Source organism: Cornus florida, unplaced genomic scaffold (assembly GCF_030987335.1).
Source record: "Cornus florida cultivar Cherokee Brave unplaced genomic scaffold, ASM3098733v1 CherokeeBrave_3.0.0_Hap2_Chr09, whole genome shotgun sequence".
Lineage (NCBI taxonomy): Eukaryota > Viridiplantae > Streptophyta > Magnoliopsida > Cornales > Cornaceae > Cornus > Cornus florida.
In genome coordinates this window covers 65,928,613-65,947,812 of record NW_026775579.1, presented here as the reverse complement: position 1 = coordinate 65,947,812, position 19,200 = coordinate 65,928,613, and the positions used below count along the sequence as shown (strand labels likewise).

At 35.3% G+C, this 19,200-nt stretch overlaps 2 protein-coding genes across 2 annotated transcripts; both read right to left on the bottom strand.

Annotated features, from left to right (window-relative positions):
- Window positions 1-1,130: 1,130 nt before the first annotated feature.
- On the bottom strand, window positions 1,131-1,577 carry LOC132272738 (uncharacterized). The gene has a single exon (XM_059773832.1). It carries the CDS (start codon window positions 1,575-1,577, stop codon window positions 1,131-1,133), a length of 447 nt encoding a protein of 148 aa, XP_059629815.1.
- A 9,061-nt stretch (window positions 1,578-10,638) lies between these two features.
- Window positions 10,639-11,082, bottom strand: LOC132272737 (uncharacterized). Its single transcript, XM_059773831.1, has one exon. It carries the CDS (start codon window positions 11,080-11,082, stop codon window positions 10,639-10,641), a length of 444 nt encoding a protein of 147 aa, XP_059629814.1.
- Between the last annotated feature and the right edge of the window lie 8,118 nt (window positions 11,083-19,200).

Below are 19,200 nucleotides of genomic sequence, written 5' to 3'. Positions count from 1 at the left end.
TACTCCATTGTCCAAGCTCCTTTATTTGAAATTTGGAGCGAATGTTAGCCGTTAGTAAAAGGCCCTTGGAGAAATGTATAATGAAAATCTTAGAATAAACTTTAATTAAATTATGAATGTTGATTAAGCAGTGCTTTCTTACTTATCAAATCAGAAGGAGCAGTCGATTTCCTAAGCATTTCAATGAATGTTAGCCGTTTATATACATATACCTTGGCGGACTAACACATAAAACTAACTTTAGAATAAGCTTTAATTTAGCGGTGATTTCTCACTTTTCAAATTAGAAGGTTGTAGGTTTAAGTCGCACATTTCTTAATCGGATATATTTCTTTTTTTATAAGTTCTTTATCCGATAAATAAAAATAACTAAGGTAGAGTTTTGGCTGTTATAGGAGTATATTATGCAGTTTAAAATTGTACATAGCTTCATTGACAGTGTAACCTACTGAATAAATCTTGATGGTTTGAAGCATCTCAAACTCTGCCAAATTACACCTTACAATTTATATTCTTTTTAATTCTAATGAGAAGTAAAAAAATGGTCCTTAAACATTGTCAAACAAGTAAAGAAAAAATATCTAAAATCCTCTGTATCTCTATCTGTATCTCTCTCACAAACACACATACATAGTAATATAATTAAAATTATTTAATTAAATTGACAGGGAGGGAAAAAACTTTAAAATGACAGGGCACAATGAGAAAATTAAAAATGAAGAATAAGATCACGCTGATACTTGATAAGCACTTCCTAGCGCACAAAATGAGAAAATTAAAAATGAAGAATAAGATCACGCTGATACTTGATAAGCACTTCCTAGCGCACAAAATGAGAAAATATAATATCTCCGGTTTTTTCAACATGATCGTGTCTATTGAAAATTTCAAAAATTTCAAACACAATCAACTGTTAATTAAGAGAATATATTTCAACTCGTTTAAAATGAGACCATAACCTGGAAAATCAATCCATGTTTTTCAGAGTAGTACACCATATGGATAGAAGAAAGTTCAAGAAACAAATGTGCAAAAGAGTACCTACTTACCTGCCCTGCCATGCTATGCTGCCAAGTCAGTCTCCATCTGCCTCCAAGGATGTCATGATCTTAAGCACATATTTCTGGATTCTATGAGGCCTTCTTAACCACGAATAATTCGCCAACTTCATTTGAATAAGGGAGTACATATTTCTCATAGAACTTCTTATCAGTGATCCTGCATGCAGGTGCCAAACTTGGCATTTTAAGAAGCAAATTATTGCTTTCCAAAACCTCCAGAACTCTTAGCTGTGGCTTAAACTTATTTTCAACACTGCAACAAAGTAAATCTGGGTTCTTAACAACATATGAGATATCACATTTGCCAGTGCTAAGGAAAAGCTGTGTTATCGCCTTAATTTTCCTCTCTGACGCAGAAAACACCAGAGGCACCCTTCTAAAAATTGACAAAATGTCATCTTCCGAAAACCCCAAACTCTTAAAGAGCTCCAATTTCACCTCCCAATTCTCTACACTCATCAAACTAATAGCCCGAATCGCATGAACAAACATCTTAGACGTCCTGTCAATGCCCATCTCATCAACCCTCTTGACATATTCTCCAATTTTTGTCGGTTTATGCAAGAAAATTGTTGGGTAAGTATAGACACGTCGAGTTATTTGCGACCAACAAATACAACTCTTCAAAAATTCATTATTGGGTATCACAGTTTTGGCCAAACCATGCGTCAAAATACGTCAGAATTCTTTAAAACCCTAGACACATCATCCATATGCAAACCCAAAACACTCTTCAATGCTAAAATCGATGGGCCAAGCCGACTCACAATGCTACAAATCTTGAGCGCACCATCAAACCCAAATTCAAAACAATTTTCACAACGTCGCTAGAAGAAAAACCCAAGTCCTGAAAAAACTTGAATTTGGGTTTGATGGTGCGCTCAAGATTTGCAGAGAGAACTTGAGGCATGCGTTTGATGAAAATCTCGAGATGGGTATCCGAAAAACCACTTTCCTGGATAAATGAAAGAATCGAATCGGTATCTTCAAGTCTTTTCAGATACTTTACGACCGAAGAGACTTTCGAAGCAGTTTCAGGAGAAAATTTGTGTCTATCAATCAAGTGATCAGCCACTGCAATGGGGGGTTTTTGGAGAGGAAGAGAAGAAGAGGAGAGAGAAAAGGGAGATTGGGGTTTTGTTGAGATGTGAAGAGTTCTTGAGAGATAAACAGATGAGAGTTTTGCAGATAAGAGTGATGTATTATATATATATATGCTTTCAATCACAGCAAAGAGTGTAGAGATGAGTACTTGCCTGTAAAGTGTGGAGCTTCATGGATTTGTAGTGATTCGATTCTCTCTCCCTCTCTGGTTCTCTGAAAGTGTTTGAAGGATGAACAGTGTTGTCCTAAACCTGGTTGGAGCTCCGTATGATGTTAGGGTTCTTCAGCTTTACAGCTAGAGGCTTTAAGGGCTTGGTTGGACCCAAATTGACACTGGTCTGAAAAAACCTAATTTGGTGAAAGTCCTGGGCCTCCTGGCCCTAGCATTAGGTGGGCTGGTCCTGTGTTATTAAATTGAGTTAATTACAGTAACACTCACTGTGATTACAGTCAGATAAAATTTGGCCTTATTTTTTTTACCATAACACCCCCTCAGGGTACTAAAGTTAATAGTGACACCCCTTTAATGATCTGACATGATATAAATTGACTTTAATGTCCTTGTGAATTAATTTATTTAAATAATAAATTTACAATTTTAATATTTACAATTATTTCAATGAACCAAAATATTCTTTATATATTCATATATATATATATATATTAGATCAACAGACTCACATACACATATACACCATGTGATTGATCAACAATCTAATCTGATCTCTCTTTCCCCACTGTAAATAAAACCATAAAATATTTGCTTCTCTCATTCTTCACCTCACGCTGATCATCATCATAAACCGGTCCAAATAATTGAAATATGCGAGTGCGATTCAAGTTGTCAGGTGAGAAAGAAGAGTAGGTTTTCAGATGAGTACATGGAGAACGTGACAGAGGCAAAGGTGCTCTTCGCCGTTGCGGGTGACGGAGGCAACCGCGGGTTTCAAGTGGTTATGAAGAAGAGGATTGAGTGGGAGCGAGTTGAGTAAATCGGGGAGGGCGAGTTCTCACGATTGTGGTGGTAAGTCTTTTGAGCTTTCGGTTGGGTAATTTGTAGAAGTACGTGGATTGAGACCATGTGGCCTCCGGTTGGCCAATTTGGCTTATCATCATCGCCGGCGCGATCATCAACCCCTTCACCACCACCAGCCACCTCTTATGGAGGCCACAACAGTCTAGATTCTTACCCTCCGCCGTCGACCTCTTCCTCGTACTACCCTTCTACACACTCCACATGCTCCTCGCCCTCAGCGGCTTATTAGGCCTCCCATCGGAAAAATAATTCATCACCGACCATGGAAGATCAGAAAAAATAGGTGTTGGAATTTGGGGAAAGAATTGGTTTGAAGATGCAAAATAAGTTAGGAATTGGGTTTTGTCTTTCAAAGACTCTAATGATATGGGCATTTAAGAAATTTAGTAAGTATGATATTTTGTATTAAAAATTAATTAAATAATAAGGGGCAACTTAGACATTTCACAACCTTTTTAATTCAAAAAATTGACCTGGAGTGTCTTTGTTCAAAAATAGGCTAAGTATCCGCAAGGAGTATCACTGTAATTAACCCTATTAAGATTTTATCACTAATATGTAACGAAACTTATTTACTCCACAGAAATAAATAAATAAATAAATAAAGATTAATTCATAAAAAAAGAATTATGGAATTCTTATGCCAAAATGACATAGTCAATGGCATATTTTTTTTAAATGATGGAGTTTTTATCAAAGTATGACCAAAAAATGAAAATTTAACTATACATTATTCTTTTATTTCCAAATTGCCCATAATTTTATCAAGGTATATATATATATATATATATATATATATATATATATATATATATATACCCCACTCCGCAACCGCCGCCACAACTCTCTCTCTCTCTCTCTCTCTTCTTCCTCACCATGGCCTCCAGCCATCACTACTAAAGACCATTAATATATAAAAGGCAAACTACAATGACCTCTCCTGAGGTTTAGCTTAATTGCAAGTAAACCTGAAATTTGTCATTTTGTTACAAACACCCCTTCAGATTTGATTTTCTTTTGCAAAGACCTCCCCTCTATACAAAAACTGGTAATTTTTGTCATAAAATTTGGTTGAAGTGACTAAAATGCCCTATAACAAAGTAAAAAGACACTATTACCCTTAATGTGTCATCAAATTACCAAAAAAAAAAAAAAAAAATCTTTGTTGTAAGGTATAAAAATTGCCCTTTTCTCTCTCCCTCTCATTTTCTCTCCTCTCACCTATCTGAGAACTTCAGTTATTAGTGTACTCATATATATATGTCTATATAAATTGCTGAGATACATACAGTCAGTCTTGAGCCTCAGTTCTGGAAGCGACAGACTTCAAATTGAAACAGGGTTTGCTAAGATGGCCAATAGGATGACTGAAGTGGTGGATTCGGGTTGTCTGAACGAGAAGATTGGTTTTCAGATCTTTTTCTCTCGAAAGTGGTTGGATCGCTGCCAGTTCGACGGCGAGGTGAGTGAGCTCTATCATCGGTGCCAGCAGCCACCAAATTCAGCAATTCTACTTCTCCCTCTAACCCCCTCTCTCTGTATCCACCCAATTCGACGGTTGCCGGTGTGGCGGTGATGGGAGTGGTGGTGGTGAAAGGAGAGGGCGTGGGTCTGGTTTGGCTGAGAGAAGATAAGAAAAAAAAGAAGTCAGCCATGGCCTTTGCCGCTTTGGGTTATATACATGTATATGTATATATAAATATATATATGTGCTTTTAGATGTAGCTGTGATGGAGAATTGTGGCCGGTGATGGTGGGGGAGGAGGTAGGGTATGGGTTTGGCATTAAGGTGGAGGAGAGGAGGAACAGAGAAAAATAAAATAAAATAAAATAAAATTAAAATTAAAATTAAAATGGGCAAACATGTAATTTAAAGTAGTTAGATATTTTAGGATTTTTTTAACAATATAATAATGAGGGTAGATAAGTAAATTCACATCAAAATCTGACTAAGGGGGGTTTTTGTAACAAAATGACAAACCTCAGGTTTACTTGCAATTATGTCAAACCTCAGGGGAGATGGTCATTGTAGTTTGCCCATATATAAAACATATGCACACATATAAGCATACATATGTGTATATATTTTGTATAAGTAATAAAATTTGATTGATGTTGCCTTCCTCAAAGACCCAATTGTATATGCATATATATTATATATATGCAAACATTCAAATATCCAACATATTATTTCAAAAACTTATGTGTATGCATATACATCCTTTGTAGAAGTAATGGAATTAGTCTCTCACACAATATAGTTGCACCATCTGATTTATATAGACACACACCTATAACCACCAAAGTGGCGGTCGTCTGCGCACTTGCGGACTTGCTTCTCCCATTGGGATCCTATCCAAATAACACCATCAACCAGAATCGATGAAGCTCTAAACCGGCAGTGCCGATGACGGAAAAAAAAATTCGCATAGGAGGAATTTTGATGGACTGTACTTATTTTCACCTCTGTTAATGGTGTAATTGTTTTCCTAAAAGAGAGATGAAGGGAGAAAAATGGACCAAAGGGTAGGTGAAGAGAGAGGAAGGGCAATTTGTAATCAAGACATATCTTTGTAAAATTCTATCATATTGAAAAAGTTGACTTTGACTCCATTTTGGCATAAGCCATTCATAATTCCATTTTCTAAGAATTCTCCCAATTAATAACATTCACGTTTTATTGCAAACCCAAGTTTTATGATGTCCAAATTTACAAAATTAGATTAGAATTATGGACATCATAAAAACTTTATATATTTATGCTACGTACAAGCGTGATTTGTGTCTCTTCTTTTTTATTTTCTTTTTTCTCTTTTTTTTTTTTTTGGGATTGTTGAGGCTTTATAAGAAATGCTTTAAAAGCATGTAGCAAGGAAAGGCCTAAAGTTAGGTGCCAAAAATTAAAAAGATAAAAAAATCCCACCTAATACAATAAGTTGAGTTTAAAATTAAGTTTTTCACTTTGACGTGTGAAAGGTGAGTGGAATGATGTGAAGAGTGAAGACCCTAAGGCTTCGTTTGGATTGAGGGATTTAGAGGGATTTGGAGAGAAAAAAAAGGGAATAATAGTGATTAGGGTGTTTGGATGGGAAGAAAAGGAGAGAAAAGAAAGGATTGGGAGTTATCCCTCCAAATTCCTTATTTGGAATCCCTCCAAAATTGACAAGATTTGGAGGGATTTGGAACAAATTACACAAGGGGAAGCCGGTTATATATATATATATAGATTACAGTTGCACAGAGAGAGAGAGAGAGTGTGGGAGGCTGAGAACGAGATGGAGGCTATACAAGTTAGCAGTTACAGAGAGAGGGGGGCAAGTTTGAAAGATATGGGTTTTGATTCTTGGAACAATCTGAAATGATATAAAGATATGGGTTTTGATTCTTGAAACAATCTAAAATGATATGCCGATATGGGTTTTGATCTTCTGATTTTTATAAATTTTGTAGTTTGCAGCTGGAGAGAGAGAAAGAGAGAACGAGAATAGAGAGATGAGGTGATTAGGGAGGCTGAAATGATTTTGCCGACATGGGTTTTGATATTCTGATTTTTGTAGATTTTGTAGATTGTAGTTGGAGAGAGAGAGACAAAGAGAGAGAGAGAGAGAATGAGAATAGAGAGATGAGGCAATTAGGGAGGCTGAAATGATTTTGCCCTAATAACCCTACCAAAAAGGGTAAAATGGTAATTTCATTATTATCATTTCCCTTCTTTTCTTTCCTTTGTGTTATCCAAACAACAATATTGCCAATTCCTTTATTTTTTTTCCTATTTATTCAAATATGAATTTAAATTATAGCTATCATTTTCTTTCTTTTCTTTTCTCTCATAATCATTTCCTTTTTTTTCTCTCCTGTGTATCCAAATAAAGCCTAAGAGATTCCTCCGCCTTTTTGTAGTCCTATTTCATTATTTTCACAAGCAGGTGTTTAGATTAGGGCTCATATAGTGGTCCTTTTAAAATGCCCTTACCACAGTAAACATGATCTGATGCAAACATACACACCCATACTACTACATAAAAAATAAAAAATAAAAAGTAAAAAGTAAAAAGTAAAATTACTTGATTGAAATGAAAGATGCTCCCAACTTGGTGCCAGAATCATTAATTTTTGATGATATCTTTTTTGTCCATAGAATTAAAGATGATATGCAGGGGCTTTAAAGTATTTTTCTTCCAAAGTTTGATCTAAAAATTCCGTGTGAAACCCGTAGAAAGAGCCTGGCACGCGGACGTGATGTAATGAAATTGGACTTATATCAACGTTACATTACAAATCGGTTATCACAGTTGTGAATTTTTTTCCAACTTTGCAGATAACGCCCAAAATGCATCAATTTTTTACAACATTTTTTGATAAAAATGCTTTTTTTGTGAATTTTATTAAAATTTTTAAGATCAATTAGAATGAGTAATGATTTATTTATAAATGGTAAGTCAATGTCTTTATTTAAAAAACTTAGTAATTATATATTATTATTAAATCAATAAATATTATTAGATTCATAAATAAAATAATGAATATTTATAACATATTTAACATGTTAAAAGAAAAAATATATAAATTAAAAAATATAATATAAGTTAAAACAACCCTTCCCATGCTTTTAATATTCTAAAACAAATAAAATATTCTGCTTTATATTTTTAACATTTTAAAATAAATTAATAAATATTAATGTTGTAGTATTTTGTTAGAGAGCATGCATTTCAAATAATAGTTCAATAAATGGACACAATTTAACGGAACTTTCCAAAAGAAAGTGCTTAAATAAATTTATAGCAATGATAGAGCAATCAAATGATTTCTCCCGAAAATTCACCGAATGGCCAATTTTTAAGTGTATCCATTATCACCTCACTTGGGCTTGCGTGGGTCATCCACCTTTCATCTACAATATTACAATATTGAGTCTTCAACCTCACAAATTGTTATTAAATTTTCTAAGATCCAATTACAGCACTCAACTGTGAGGAGCATGAGAAGATGTTGTTCCGGCGAAAATACAGTCACTTGCAGACGAAGCCGTCGAAGGGTAGTCTCTTACCAGATGTTGAAGCGCAGTCTCTTGCTATGGAAGCCCAAATAATCCCTCTTGCAATGGACGCCTTCGAAGCGTAGTCTCTTGCCAGACGTTGAAGCGGAGTCTGTTGCTATGGAAGCCCAAATAATCCCTTTCAAGGCTCATCGCTGCTGATTTTGCCTTTTTGAATAGACTTGGATGTTGAAAAAAAAAAAAAAAAAACCATGCAATAGAGATTAATTGTTGTTGAGTTTTTTTTTGGGAAGCTTAAAACAGAAAAATTATAGCGTTTTAAAAGGAATTGATTTGAAATGGTGGACATGGCATTGCTCTTGGTTACTTGATAACGCAAAGCTTCCAAATCTATAATTAAGATTTTTCATTAGATCTTCTCCTCTCTCTATCTATATATTTATATAATAATTATGCTGTGTTTGATCTGTATGAGGTTAGAATTATGAAACCTAGAATTTTATTAAAACTGTAATGTTTATTCTTAGTTATATATTAATATAATTATATATTTGTTTCACACATCTATGCTTGTTTGAACTCGTATATGAATGCTAGACTTTGTTTTTTGGTTAGTGATTCATGGGTATAAGACCGTCTCTTGCAACGGAAGCCAAAACAATCTCTCTCTTATCGTCGAGTGCTCCGATTCAGCCTTAAGAATATGATATACGCAGCAGGAAGTTGAAGACAAAGAAGGACCCACCCAAACAGCGTGCGCGTGAGGTGAGAGAAACATTGAATTTTCATTCTTAAACAATGCTTAAATAAGCTTATGTGTCCTTGCCAGGTCAGGTTTTGGCAAAAATTCGAAAATTTTTGTTTGGTTATGTACCATTATTCATAAATTTATTGCACAACTAAAAGATAGAAAATTTTTGTTTGGTTATGTACCATTATTCATAAATTTATTGTACAATTAAAAGATAGGGACTCGAAGACTTAACCTCCCAATTGTCTCATTCTAAACTCCATGAATAGAGACATATAAAGAGGAGGTGTGAGATTGTTTTGCATCTTTTTTTGTAATTCTTCTTTTATTCAATGAAAAGTGTTTTTATTTCTCTATTTTGTTTTCTTATTAATATGCTAGCTTAAACACCTCATCTCGAGGGGAAGAAGAAGCCACCATGGTTAATATGTAATTGAATTTCTTTCATGTTTTGTTCTAATTTTCCCCTTTAGAACATGTTTTTTGTTCTTATATTCTGTGTTATTTGATTGAAAAAAAAAAAAAAAAAATTAGAGAGAAGATTATTCGTGTTTGCCAATTAATGGTAATTCAAAGAATGCCTACTTCTATTTACTAAAGATTTACCTGATTAAATAAAAAATTGTTCTCTCTTATATAAGCAAGTGTTGTTTAATTTTATATTTTTCTTTCATCTTTCCAATTTGTAATTGGATTGATGAAATGAATTACAAAAGAAATTTGTTTGTGGTGGATTCTTATCCCGGCAGACTTTTCCCATTATTTGAAAAAAAAAATTATTTAATCTTCGGAATCTAACTTGAGAGTGATTCAACCTTACTTATTACTATATCATTTTTATTAAGTATTTGCAGGTTTTTCTTATTTTTGCACGAGGTGTAGAGAAGTAAGACAAAAATATCCATAAATCTACAATCGTCAACATAATGTTTTATGATGGGCATATTTGTAATCTAATTTTGTAAATTTGGACCAGTTCATACTTTACAATTCTTCAAAAGCCATCAAATTTATGGTCCTGAACAGCCAAAGTGTTCATATTGGCAACTCAATACTTGGTTGTATCATTACACATGCTTCATTTCTTAAAAGTAAATTTGATATGCATTAATAATATTGGATTGTACTAAGTGAATTGAAATCAAAATTCACGGCAGATTGCAGACGACTTCATTGGGGATACTGCTAGCATATTGGAAGAAGAAGAATAAGAGACATACATGACTAATGTAAGCGCCAATGTACATGATAAACAAGACTTCCAATAGCATACAATTCTGCATAATGATAACATTAGATGTGAAGAATAAGATCACGACGGCTACACATGCAGATACTTAATAATCATTATATAATACCAATCAGGGTTATTCAACATGATGCCTCAATTGAAAATTTGGTAAAAAAAAAAAAAAAAAAAAAAAAAAAAAAAACAGAGAGTACAATGTTAAATTAAGGATACATTTTCAACACATTTGAAATGAGACAGCAGCTGGAAATTTAATCAACGTTTTTCTGAGTAGTACACCGTATGGATACAAGAAAAAATGTGTATATCCAGCGCAAAAGAGCATCCCTACTTACCTGATATGCTATGCCGCCAAGGCCTCAATGAGATTATAAGGATGTCATGATCTTAAGCACATATTTCTGCTGTCAATGAGGCGTTGTTAAGGGAGTACATATGTCAATGAGGCCTTGCTGTCAATAATTCACCAACTTCATCTGAATAAGGGAGTACATAATTATGCAAGAACTTCTCATCAGTCATCGAGCAAACAGTCCTCAAACTAGGCTTTTTTAGAACCAAATTCCTCCTTTCCAAAACCTCCAGAACTCTCAGCCGTGGTTTGAGCCTATTCTCAACACTGCAAGTAAGTATGACTGGGTTATTAACAACATATGAGATATCACATTTGCCCGTGCTAAACAAAAACTGTGTCATCCCCTTAATTTTCCTCCCTGACACACAAAACACCAGAGGCGCCCTCCTAAAAACCGACAAAATGTCATCTTCTAAAAACCCCAAACTCTTAAAGAGCCCCAATTTCAACTCCCAATTCTCTCTAGTCATCGAACTAATAGCCCGAATCGCATGAACAAACAACTTAGACTTCCTGTCAATGCCCATCTCATCAACCCTCTTGACATATTCTCTAATTCTCGTCTGTTTATGCAAGAAAAGTGTTGTGTAAGTAGACACATCGAGCTATTTGCGACGAACAAATACCACAACTCTTCAAAAATTCAATATTGGGTATCAGAGTTTTCGTCAAATCATGCGTCAAAAACCACCCAGATTTCTTTAAAAGCCTAGACACATCATTCATATTCGAACCCAAAACACTCTTCAATGCTAAAATCGACGGGCCAAGCCGATTATCAACGCTAGTGGTTAGAATACATGGATTAGACGAAACAATTTCCACAAAGACGCTAGAAGATAAACCCAAGTCCTGAAAAAACTTGAATTTGGGTTTGATGGTGCGCTCAAGATTTGCAGAGAGAACTTGAGGACGGCGTTTGATGACGAGCTCGAGATGGGAATCCGAAAAACCACTTTCCTGGAGAAATGAGAGAATCGAATCGGTCTCTTCAGGCCTTTTCACATACTTTACGAAGGAAGAGACTTTCGAAGCAGTTTCAGGAGAAAATTTGTGTCTATTAAGCAAGTAATCGGCCACGGCAATGGGGGCTTTAGGAGAGGAGGAGAAGAAGCGGAGAGAGAGAAGAGAGATTCGAGTTTTGTTTAGATGTGAAGAGTTGTTGAGAGAGAGAGAGATGAGACTTTTGCAGATATATATAGTCATTTCTTGAAGAAACACAATGATATATATATGTTTTCAATCAAAGCAAAGAGTTTAGAGATGAGTACTTGCCTGTAAAGTGGGGAGCTTCATGGATTCGCAGTGATTCGATTTTCTCTCTCTGGTTCTCTCAAAGTGTTTGAAGGATGAAGAGTGTTGCCCTAAACCTGGTTGTAAGCTATGTCCGCTGGGTTCTTCAGCTTTACAACTAGAGGTTTTAAGGCCTTGGTCTGAAAATGTCTGATTTAGTGAAAGTCTTGGGCCTACTGGATTAGCATTAGGTGGGCTGGTCCTATGGTCTGAAAATATCTGATTTTGTGAAAGTCCTGGGCCTCCTGGCCCTAGCATTAGGTGGGCTGGTCCTATGTTATTAAAATTTTACCACTATTATGTTATGAAATTTATATACTCCACCGAAATTAAAAACATTCGTGTTTTATTGCAAACCCCAGTTTTATGATGTCGAAATTTACAAAACTATATTAGAATTATGAACATAAAACTTTATATATTTGTGTTATTCTTCATAAACTTAAACGCGATATAACGGAATCGGACTTGTATCGATGTTACGAAATCGGTTATTACAATTGTGAATTTGTTTCTAACTTCGCACATAATGTCCGAAATGCATCAATTTTTTACAACATATTTTGATAAAAATGCTTCTTTTTTTTTCTTTTCTTTTTTTAATTTTATTAAATTTTTTAAGACCACTTAGTAAGAGTAATGATTTATTTATAAATTGTAAGTCAATGTCTTTATTAAAAAACTTAGTAATTATATATTATTATTAAATCAATGAATATTATTAGATTTAAAAATAAAATAATAAATATTTATACCATATTTAACATGTTAAAAGAAAAAATATATAAATTAAAAAATATAATATAAGTTCAAACAACCCTTTTAATATTCTAAAACAAGTATAATATTCTGCTTTATATTTTTAAGATTTTAAAATAAATTAATAAATATTAATGTTGTAGTATTTCGTTAGAGGGCATGCATTTCAAATAATAGTTCAATAAATGGACAGGATTTAATGGAGCTTTACATAAGAAAACCCTTAAATAAATTTATTGCACAATTTTTGCCAAGAAACTGTATCTGGCTTGTTGGGTTGGGTTCCAGGGGAACCGGCTAGCTGAGTCGGAATATCGCCGATAAACCGTTAAAATTGGCCGGTTTCGGTGTGAATTTTTTATCACACTGCTAAACCGATAAAATGGCCAGTTTCGGTGTGAATTTTTTATCACAACGCTAAATCGGCCCGTAACGATATCACCCCACCCATATTCCGGTCCGGACCCAACGGGGTGTGGAATGGTGAACCACATACACCTCTTCTCAATATTTTAAAGTCGGGGTGTATTTACCAAGTCCATTTTTCAATAGCAATGAAACCCTTCTCCATTAATTCTGTTCAATTGTCAACATTTGGCCTGACCTTCTTTCTTCAGTGGCTCGTAGGATGTCATCATCCGAGGTTGCTAATCCTTCCTTTGGCTGTGTGTACTCAGGAGGACTGTCCCGTTCTGGTGTAAGTGGTAGAGCTTGGTCAGTGGGTTTAAAGGGGTTCTCATTATGAGAAGAAGAAAGTTCTCCAGCAGGTGACGCAGTTGTGGTGTGGTTTGCAGGTGTGGAGGATGTGCATTTACTGGGTTGGATTTGGGGCCTGGGAGGTAGGGGAGTTGTATGGAAAGGAGGGTGTTGAGAGCTCATGATCAACTTCCTTTTGACATATATCTATATGTATATGTAATATATACATACATATAGATACATATATATATATATATATATACCTAATTGATAGAGCGTCTAGATTCCCGAACGGGTGTATCTGTGTTCAAATCTCCCCTCTCCCTAGTTCATTGGAAAGATCATTGAATTCATGTTAGTTCTGCAAATCTCTGTCGAGAATGGCTTTAGGATCCCAATTTTTGGAGCCGGAGTGAAGATTGTTTCGGCCTTTCCAAATTTGCCAGCATATGTAGGATCCAAGGCTCGGGAGATCCTGAGAGTTTGGATGAGGATACCATAAGTCCAAGAGGTTCTACCATTGTTGAACCCAATGGAGAAAATTGATAAGAGTCGAATTGGAGCTGGAGAGGGCTGAGATGCCAAACTAATTAGGAGGATGGGCATTTGCAGAGAAGACTAAAGATGGATAACTTCGCATGTGGTCATCATCAACAACGCCTCTGAATTTGAGATTAGATAGAACAGGTAATCTTATTTTTTATATATATATATATATATATTCTTCCATCGAGGCTTGAATTCTTGAGCATGGCCGCTAGAGGGTTGAGATGTGGGAATGGGGTGCTATGTTTAAAGGCAAAGTCACCATTTAAGCACTCTTAACTGAGAATTGACCATTTGGCATAGCATTCCAGATTAAAGAATCTGTGCCTCTTGTTACTTTAGAGGTAGTTGGAGAATGAGCGTGCTATCCCTTTGATTGAAAAGTTGTTGGACAAGGTCTTCTTTCCAAGTGAAGGTGAAATGGTTAATAAGCTAGGACTGCAACTACAGAGATGTGGGAGGTGAAGGTCTGGAAGCCTCGGGTCTGACCGGCAATTGCTTTTGAAGCCATCAGCAACACCCCATTGGGGCTCACAAGTTGAGAGAGAGGGAGGGGGTGGAAAGAAGCAAAGGGAAAGGAAGAAGTTCACTTGTGACCCTAGTCCAAAGAGAGCAAAAAGGGGTGTTAGAAAAATGAACAAAGAGATGGTGAAGTCTTTGGACATACAGAAAAAAAGGCACTAACAAAGACGAGCTGTAAATTGATGTTCTGCTTTTAAAACACCCACCTGAAGACAGCTGAAAATTCAAAGACCATTCATAGAGTTTGACGAGACACTAGATCTGAAGCAGAGAAATCAACAGAACATAAAAGAAGAAATAAAAAAGACCATGAAAAGAAGAGATCAAGTCAAACGAGCACCTTCAACACATCTATTAGTATCTTTTCCTACTAGAGCCCTTTTAACCTTAATGCCAAAGCCCATCAAGGCCTTCAGAACCCAATAAGTGCCACCACTCCCACCACCGCCACCACCAACACTGCATCAAGAAAGCTGGCAATAGAGGTGGTGGTGGCGGCCAAGCCAGCCCACTCTTACGGGCAAAACCAAACCAATGGCCTTGGAGATCTCCGAACCAACATCCCCGAAAGTCACACGCGCGGGATAGATCAAGGTCAGGCCCACACCCAGTTAATGCAGGAATTGGCAATCAGTGATGCAAGAGATTGAAAGGCTTCACAACAACAGGAAACACGAGAAAAAAAAACCTAGTTGGGTGGAAGCATTGGGAATCAAAAAAGATGTCACGCAGTTCTTAACACGCTTACGAAGCATCTTCATTGTTTTGGATCTTTTCATGCATCTGAAATCACTTCAGATGATGATGATGAGGATGAGGAATAGTATCATGAAAACCAAGTGGATCCTGAAGGAATTGATGGAGATTAAACTTCAAGAACTGTCTTCTCTAAATGGCTCATGGAAAGACGAAAGTAAAGCAAGAGATAGGGTTTATAGTGCACCATGTGCACCACCATCAAATGCATACTTGCTCGTGCGTTGTCGGTCCGCTCCAGCGAAAAGCTGGTTAGAAGAAAGAGAAGAAGATGATGATGATGTTGATGAAGGAGGAGAAGAAGAAGAGAAAGAAGAAAGAGAACTTAGTGGTGATGCGATATGACAGACTCGTATAAATTATCTTTTGAGATTGCAAAAGAGACCTGGGTTGTTGGCGGTACAAGAGATCCATTATAAATTCTCTTGTGGGATTGCAAACACGTGTACTATTATTGCTCCTACGGGGACTGTATCTGCAGATCAACTCAGCTTGTTCATGGGAGTGACCTTAAAAGGAGAAGTTGATTCTCACTAGAAACATAAGACCCTTTTGATTTCTCTTTCCCCTGAGAAGTTTCCAAAATCTTCTCTACTTTAGTGCGTAATATCTCGTCAATCCAATCTAAAGGTGGTAACAAAGTTCCACAAGCTAAACCATCATCTAAGAAGTTCAAAAGAATTGGAAATTTGTTGGAAAGGAAATTAAAAAATAAGCCACATCAGATATTCTAAAAAAGGACAATTAAGTATTCAATGAATGGGGTCTGTCACAGGCAACAAATTGAAATGTGTTAAAGACTGGCCAAGTTTGAATTTATAAAAATCACTATTACTAACGTAACAAGACTGAGTAGGGATCATCTTAAGGGATTATACGTGTTAGAATTTAACTTCGACTCTAGTGGATCACAAGATTGCAAAGAAGAGATTGATTGTTTGATTACACTAAAATTTAATTAAATAAAATGCAATTAAAATAAACTAAGTTGAGATAGGGATTTAAGAGATGAGAAGTGAGGTCTTGGGGTGCATTGGAATTGCCACCAAGTTCTTTCACCAAACCACACACTTTCAACTAATTTAGGGAAAACATTCTTATGAATAAAATGCGGCTACCAATTGCAATATTGAGCATGGATCATCAAATTCATGTATGAATCGTCTACCCAACCAACAAATAAACTATGTGTAACACAACCCATCAATTCTAACCATGACCCATCAAACTAGTCACTATTGTAACATACATCAATCTAAAGAATCATGAAATTTGTAATAATAAGTCATGGAATATCAAATCAAGTAAAGATTGTCTACCTACCTACAAGCATGAATTAAATTGTAGAATAACCCATCAAGCATAAGTATAATCCATCAAATTAATTGACAAACCCATCTAATAAAAACTATGTCTAGCCATCATTAGATTCTCAATCAACCACACATAGGCATGCAATTAATATAAAAAAACTAGTGTAGAGATCAATTCCTAAATAATCACACATAAGACAACAATGTAATCATATAGAGAATCAATAAAAAGAATTAATCTATGGAAATCAAAGGAGAACCCAAGATTCATTAAATTCACAAGGCTAGAACACTAATCACAAGATATTATTCCTCAAAAAGTATGAAAAATATAGAGGTTTAGATTACAAACTTGTGACTCATCCAAGCCTCAAGGAGATGTCTAGCCAATCATGGAGGAGGTGGGTGTGATCTTGGAACCCTCAAGGGCAATCCCAAAACATGGCTTCATCTTTTTCCTCTTTTTCTTTGTTGAATTCTAGAGAGAGTGTGTGTGTAAATCTAGAGATGTGTTCTTGGTGCCTCCACTCTTCTTTTTTCTTCTAACCCTAATCTCTAACTTTTCTAGAGAGAGAAAAAAAAATTACAATGTAAAAATAAAATGATGAAAAAGCTTCTTTACAAAATTGTTCAATTCCCTTTAAATAAAAAGATCATTTTCTTAGTCACTAAGTCAGAAATACAGTCCCAAAAATATCTAATCCCGCAACTATGTGGTAGGTGGAGTTCGGGCGTGCGGGAATAAGACAACTCGCTGCCAGCACATTTTCGATCGATCCAAAATATCTTCGATCGATTAGAGTTTGATGGATCCAACTATTCTTTGATCGATCAGAGTTCGATCGATCTCACTTTTCTCCGATCGATCTCACTTGGTAGTTTTCAGCATCAGCCTCATTTTTGCTCCAGATCAGCTTCTTTTTGCTCCAGATTCTCACTAAGACTTAGTTTGACTCCAAAAAGGCCTTAAGAAGCCATTTTTAGCCCGTTTAACTTTATTGACCTGAAAAAGGAAATAATACGAAATTAGACTAAAACGGGAAAATAAGATAGAATAAGATCTTAGAACACTTAAGCTTAAGAGGTTTAAATGCGCACTTTTCAGCGCTCATCACACTCCCAAACTTAAATATTGCTAGTCCCTAGTAATGAACTACAAAGTAAAGGAGTGAAATGAACAACTAAACAACTATGAACTAGAAAGTAATAAATGGATAACGTCACTTTCGTAGGGAACACGATTGTATTTAGCATATGCGACAAGCCTTTTAAACCCCTAGGTTTCCCTTAATGGACAAGTGAAGTCTCGTGAGGGTTTCCAAAAATGATACCCACGAACACTGAGCTCTTTCTCACTAAAGAGGAATCAATATACAAAACAAGTATTGGGAGAAAACTAGCTCAAGTATGCAATTTTCCAACCATTTCCAAGCAATATCCCAAAATCTCAACATCAAGCAAACAAATATAGTCTTCTACATATAAAAAAAATGATCATGCAAATCAAAACAACTTTATAATTCTTTTTAAGTGAACCAGCATCAACTATGTTGCTATCTAAGCCAACAAAAGAAATGATCACATCCTTACCCTCAAACTAGCACACAAATCTAGTCCTAATCATCAAAACAAAGAGTGGACCTTTTATTAAAACTTTATTCATCTAGATGCGCTTATTTTTTATTTATTTATTTTATTTATTTATTTATTTATTTATTTTTATCCTAGAGAATCAAAGATGGAAGCATGGTGCAATATGTTGATCTATTAAGCTTTCTAGTGATCCATGAGGTCGAGCATTAGGTCAATGACTCCCAAACCGGACGTCTTTAGGGCATTAAGTGTTCAAACACCCCTAAGGACTTACAAGCTCAAATCAATTATGCTACAAATCAAAACAAACCCCATCTAATTATTTCCCACTTCTCACCTTTTGGGAGAAATCCTTACTTTTTTTTGGTTTTGTAACTTCTTCTTCTTCTTCTTCTTTTTTTTTTTTTTTTTTTTTTTTTTTTTTTTTTTTTTCAAGTTTAATTATTAACCTAGAGTTTGTGCCCTCCACCTTTCGGCGCAAGAAATTCAGTACTTGATGAGACTAGAATCCCAGCTACTCAATGAAAAGGGTTTGTTATCCACCTTTATTAAGAATGAAAGTTTTCAATGCGCTATTAGCTCAATTGAGATATAACCAAATTAATAATCAACAAAGCATGTACCCCATAAATGAATGCTAGTGTGCACTTGTGCTAGTGTAGAATCCTAGAGTGAATCTAAAAATAATTACAAAATCAAGATGATGTGGACCACAAGTGCAAGCAAGATATCAATCTTTCGAAAAATTTACTCCTAAATGTCATCCACAAGGCATACAAAGAATATTGGACTCTCAAGTCGAGCAATTTTTAAATTTTAAACAATATGGTCCTCAAAAGATCAAAATCATAGCTAACATAGATCTCCAATTTCAATCATGCATTTAAAACTCAACTTTAAGTAGAATGCAATAAAGACAACTTACCCCTAAACTTAAACCGCACATTGTCCTTAATGTGCAATGAGAACAATGGAAAAAAATGAAAAGAGTATACTGTGGTGGCGAAAGCATGAAATCCGACAATGATCCAATATGAAAAGGGTCTTCCCCAAACTTGGAATCAATAACCTATTTGAATAACCACACTAGCAAATTCACATAAAATATCAAATGGGATAAGAAATATCAAATCATGCATTCTATGGCACTATAATATAAGATGG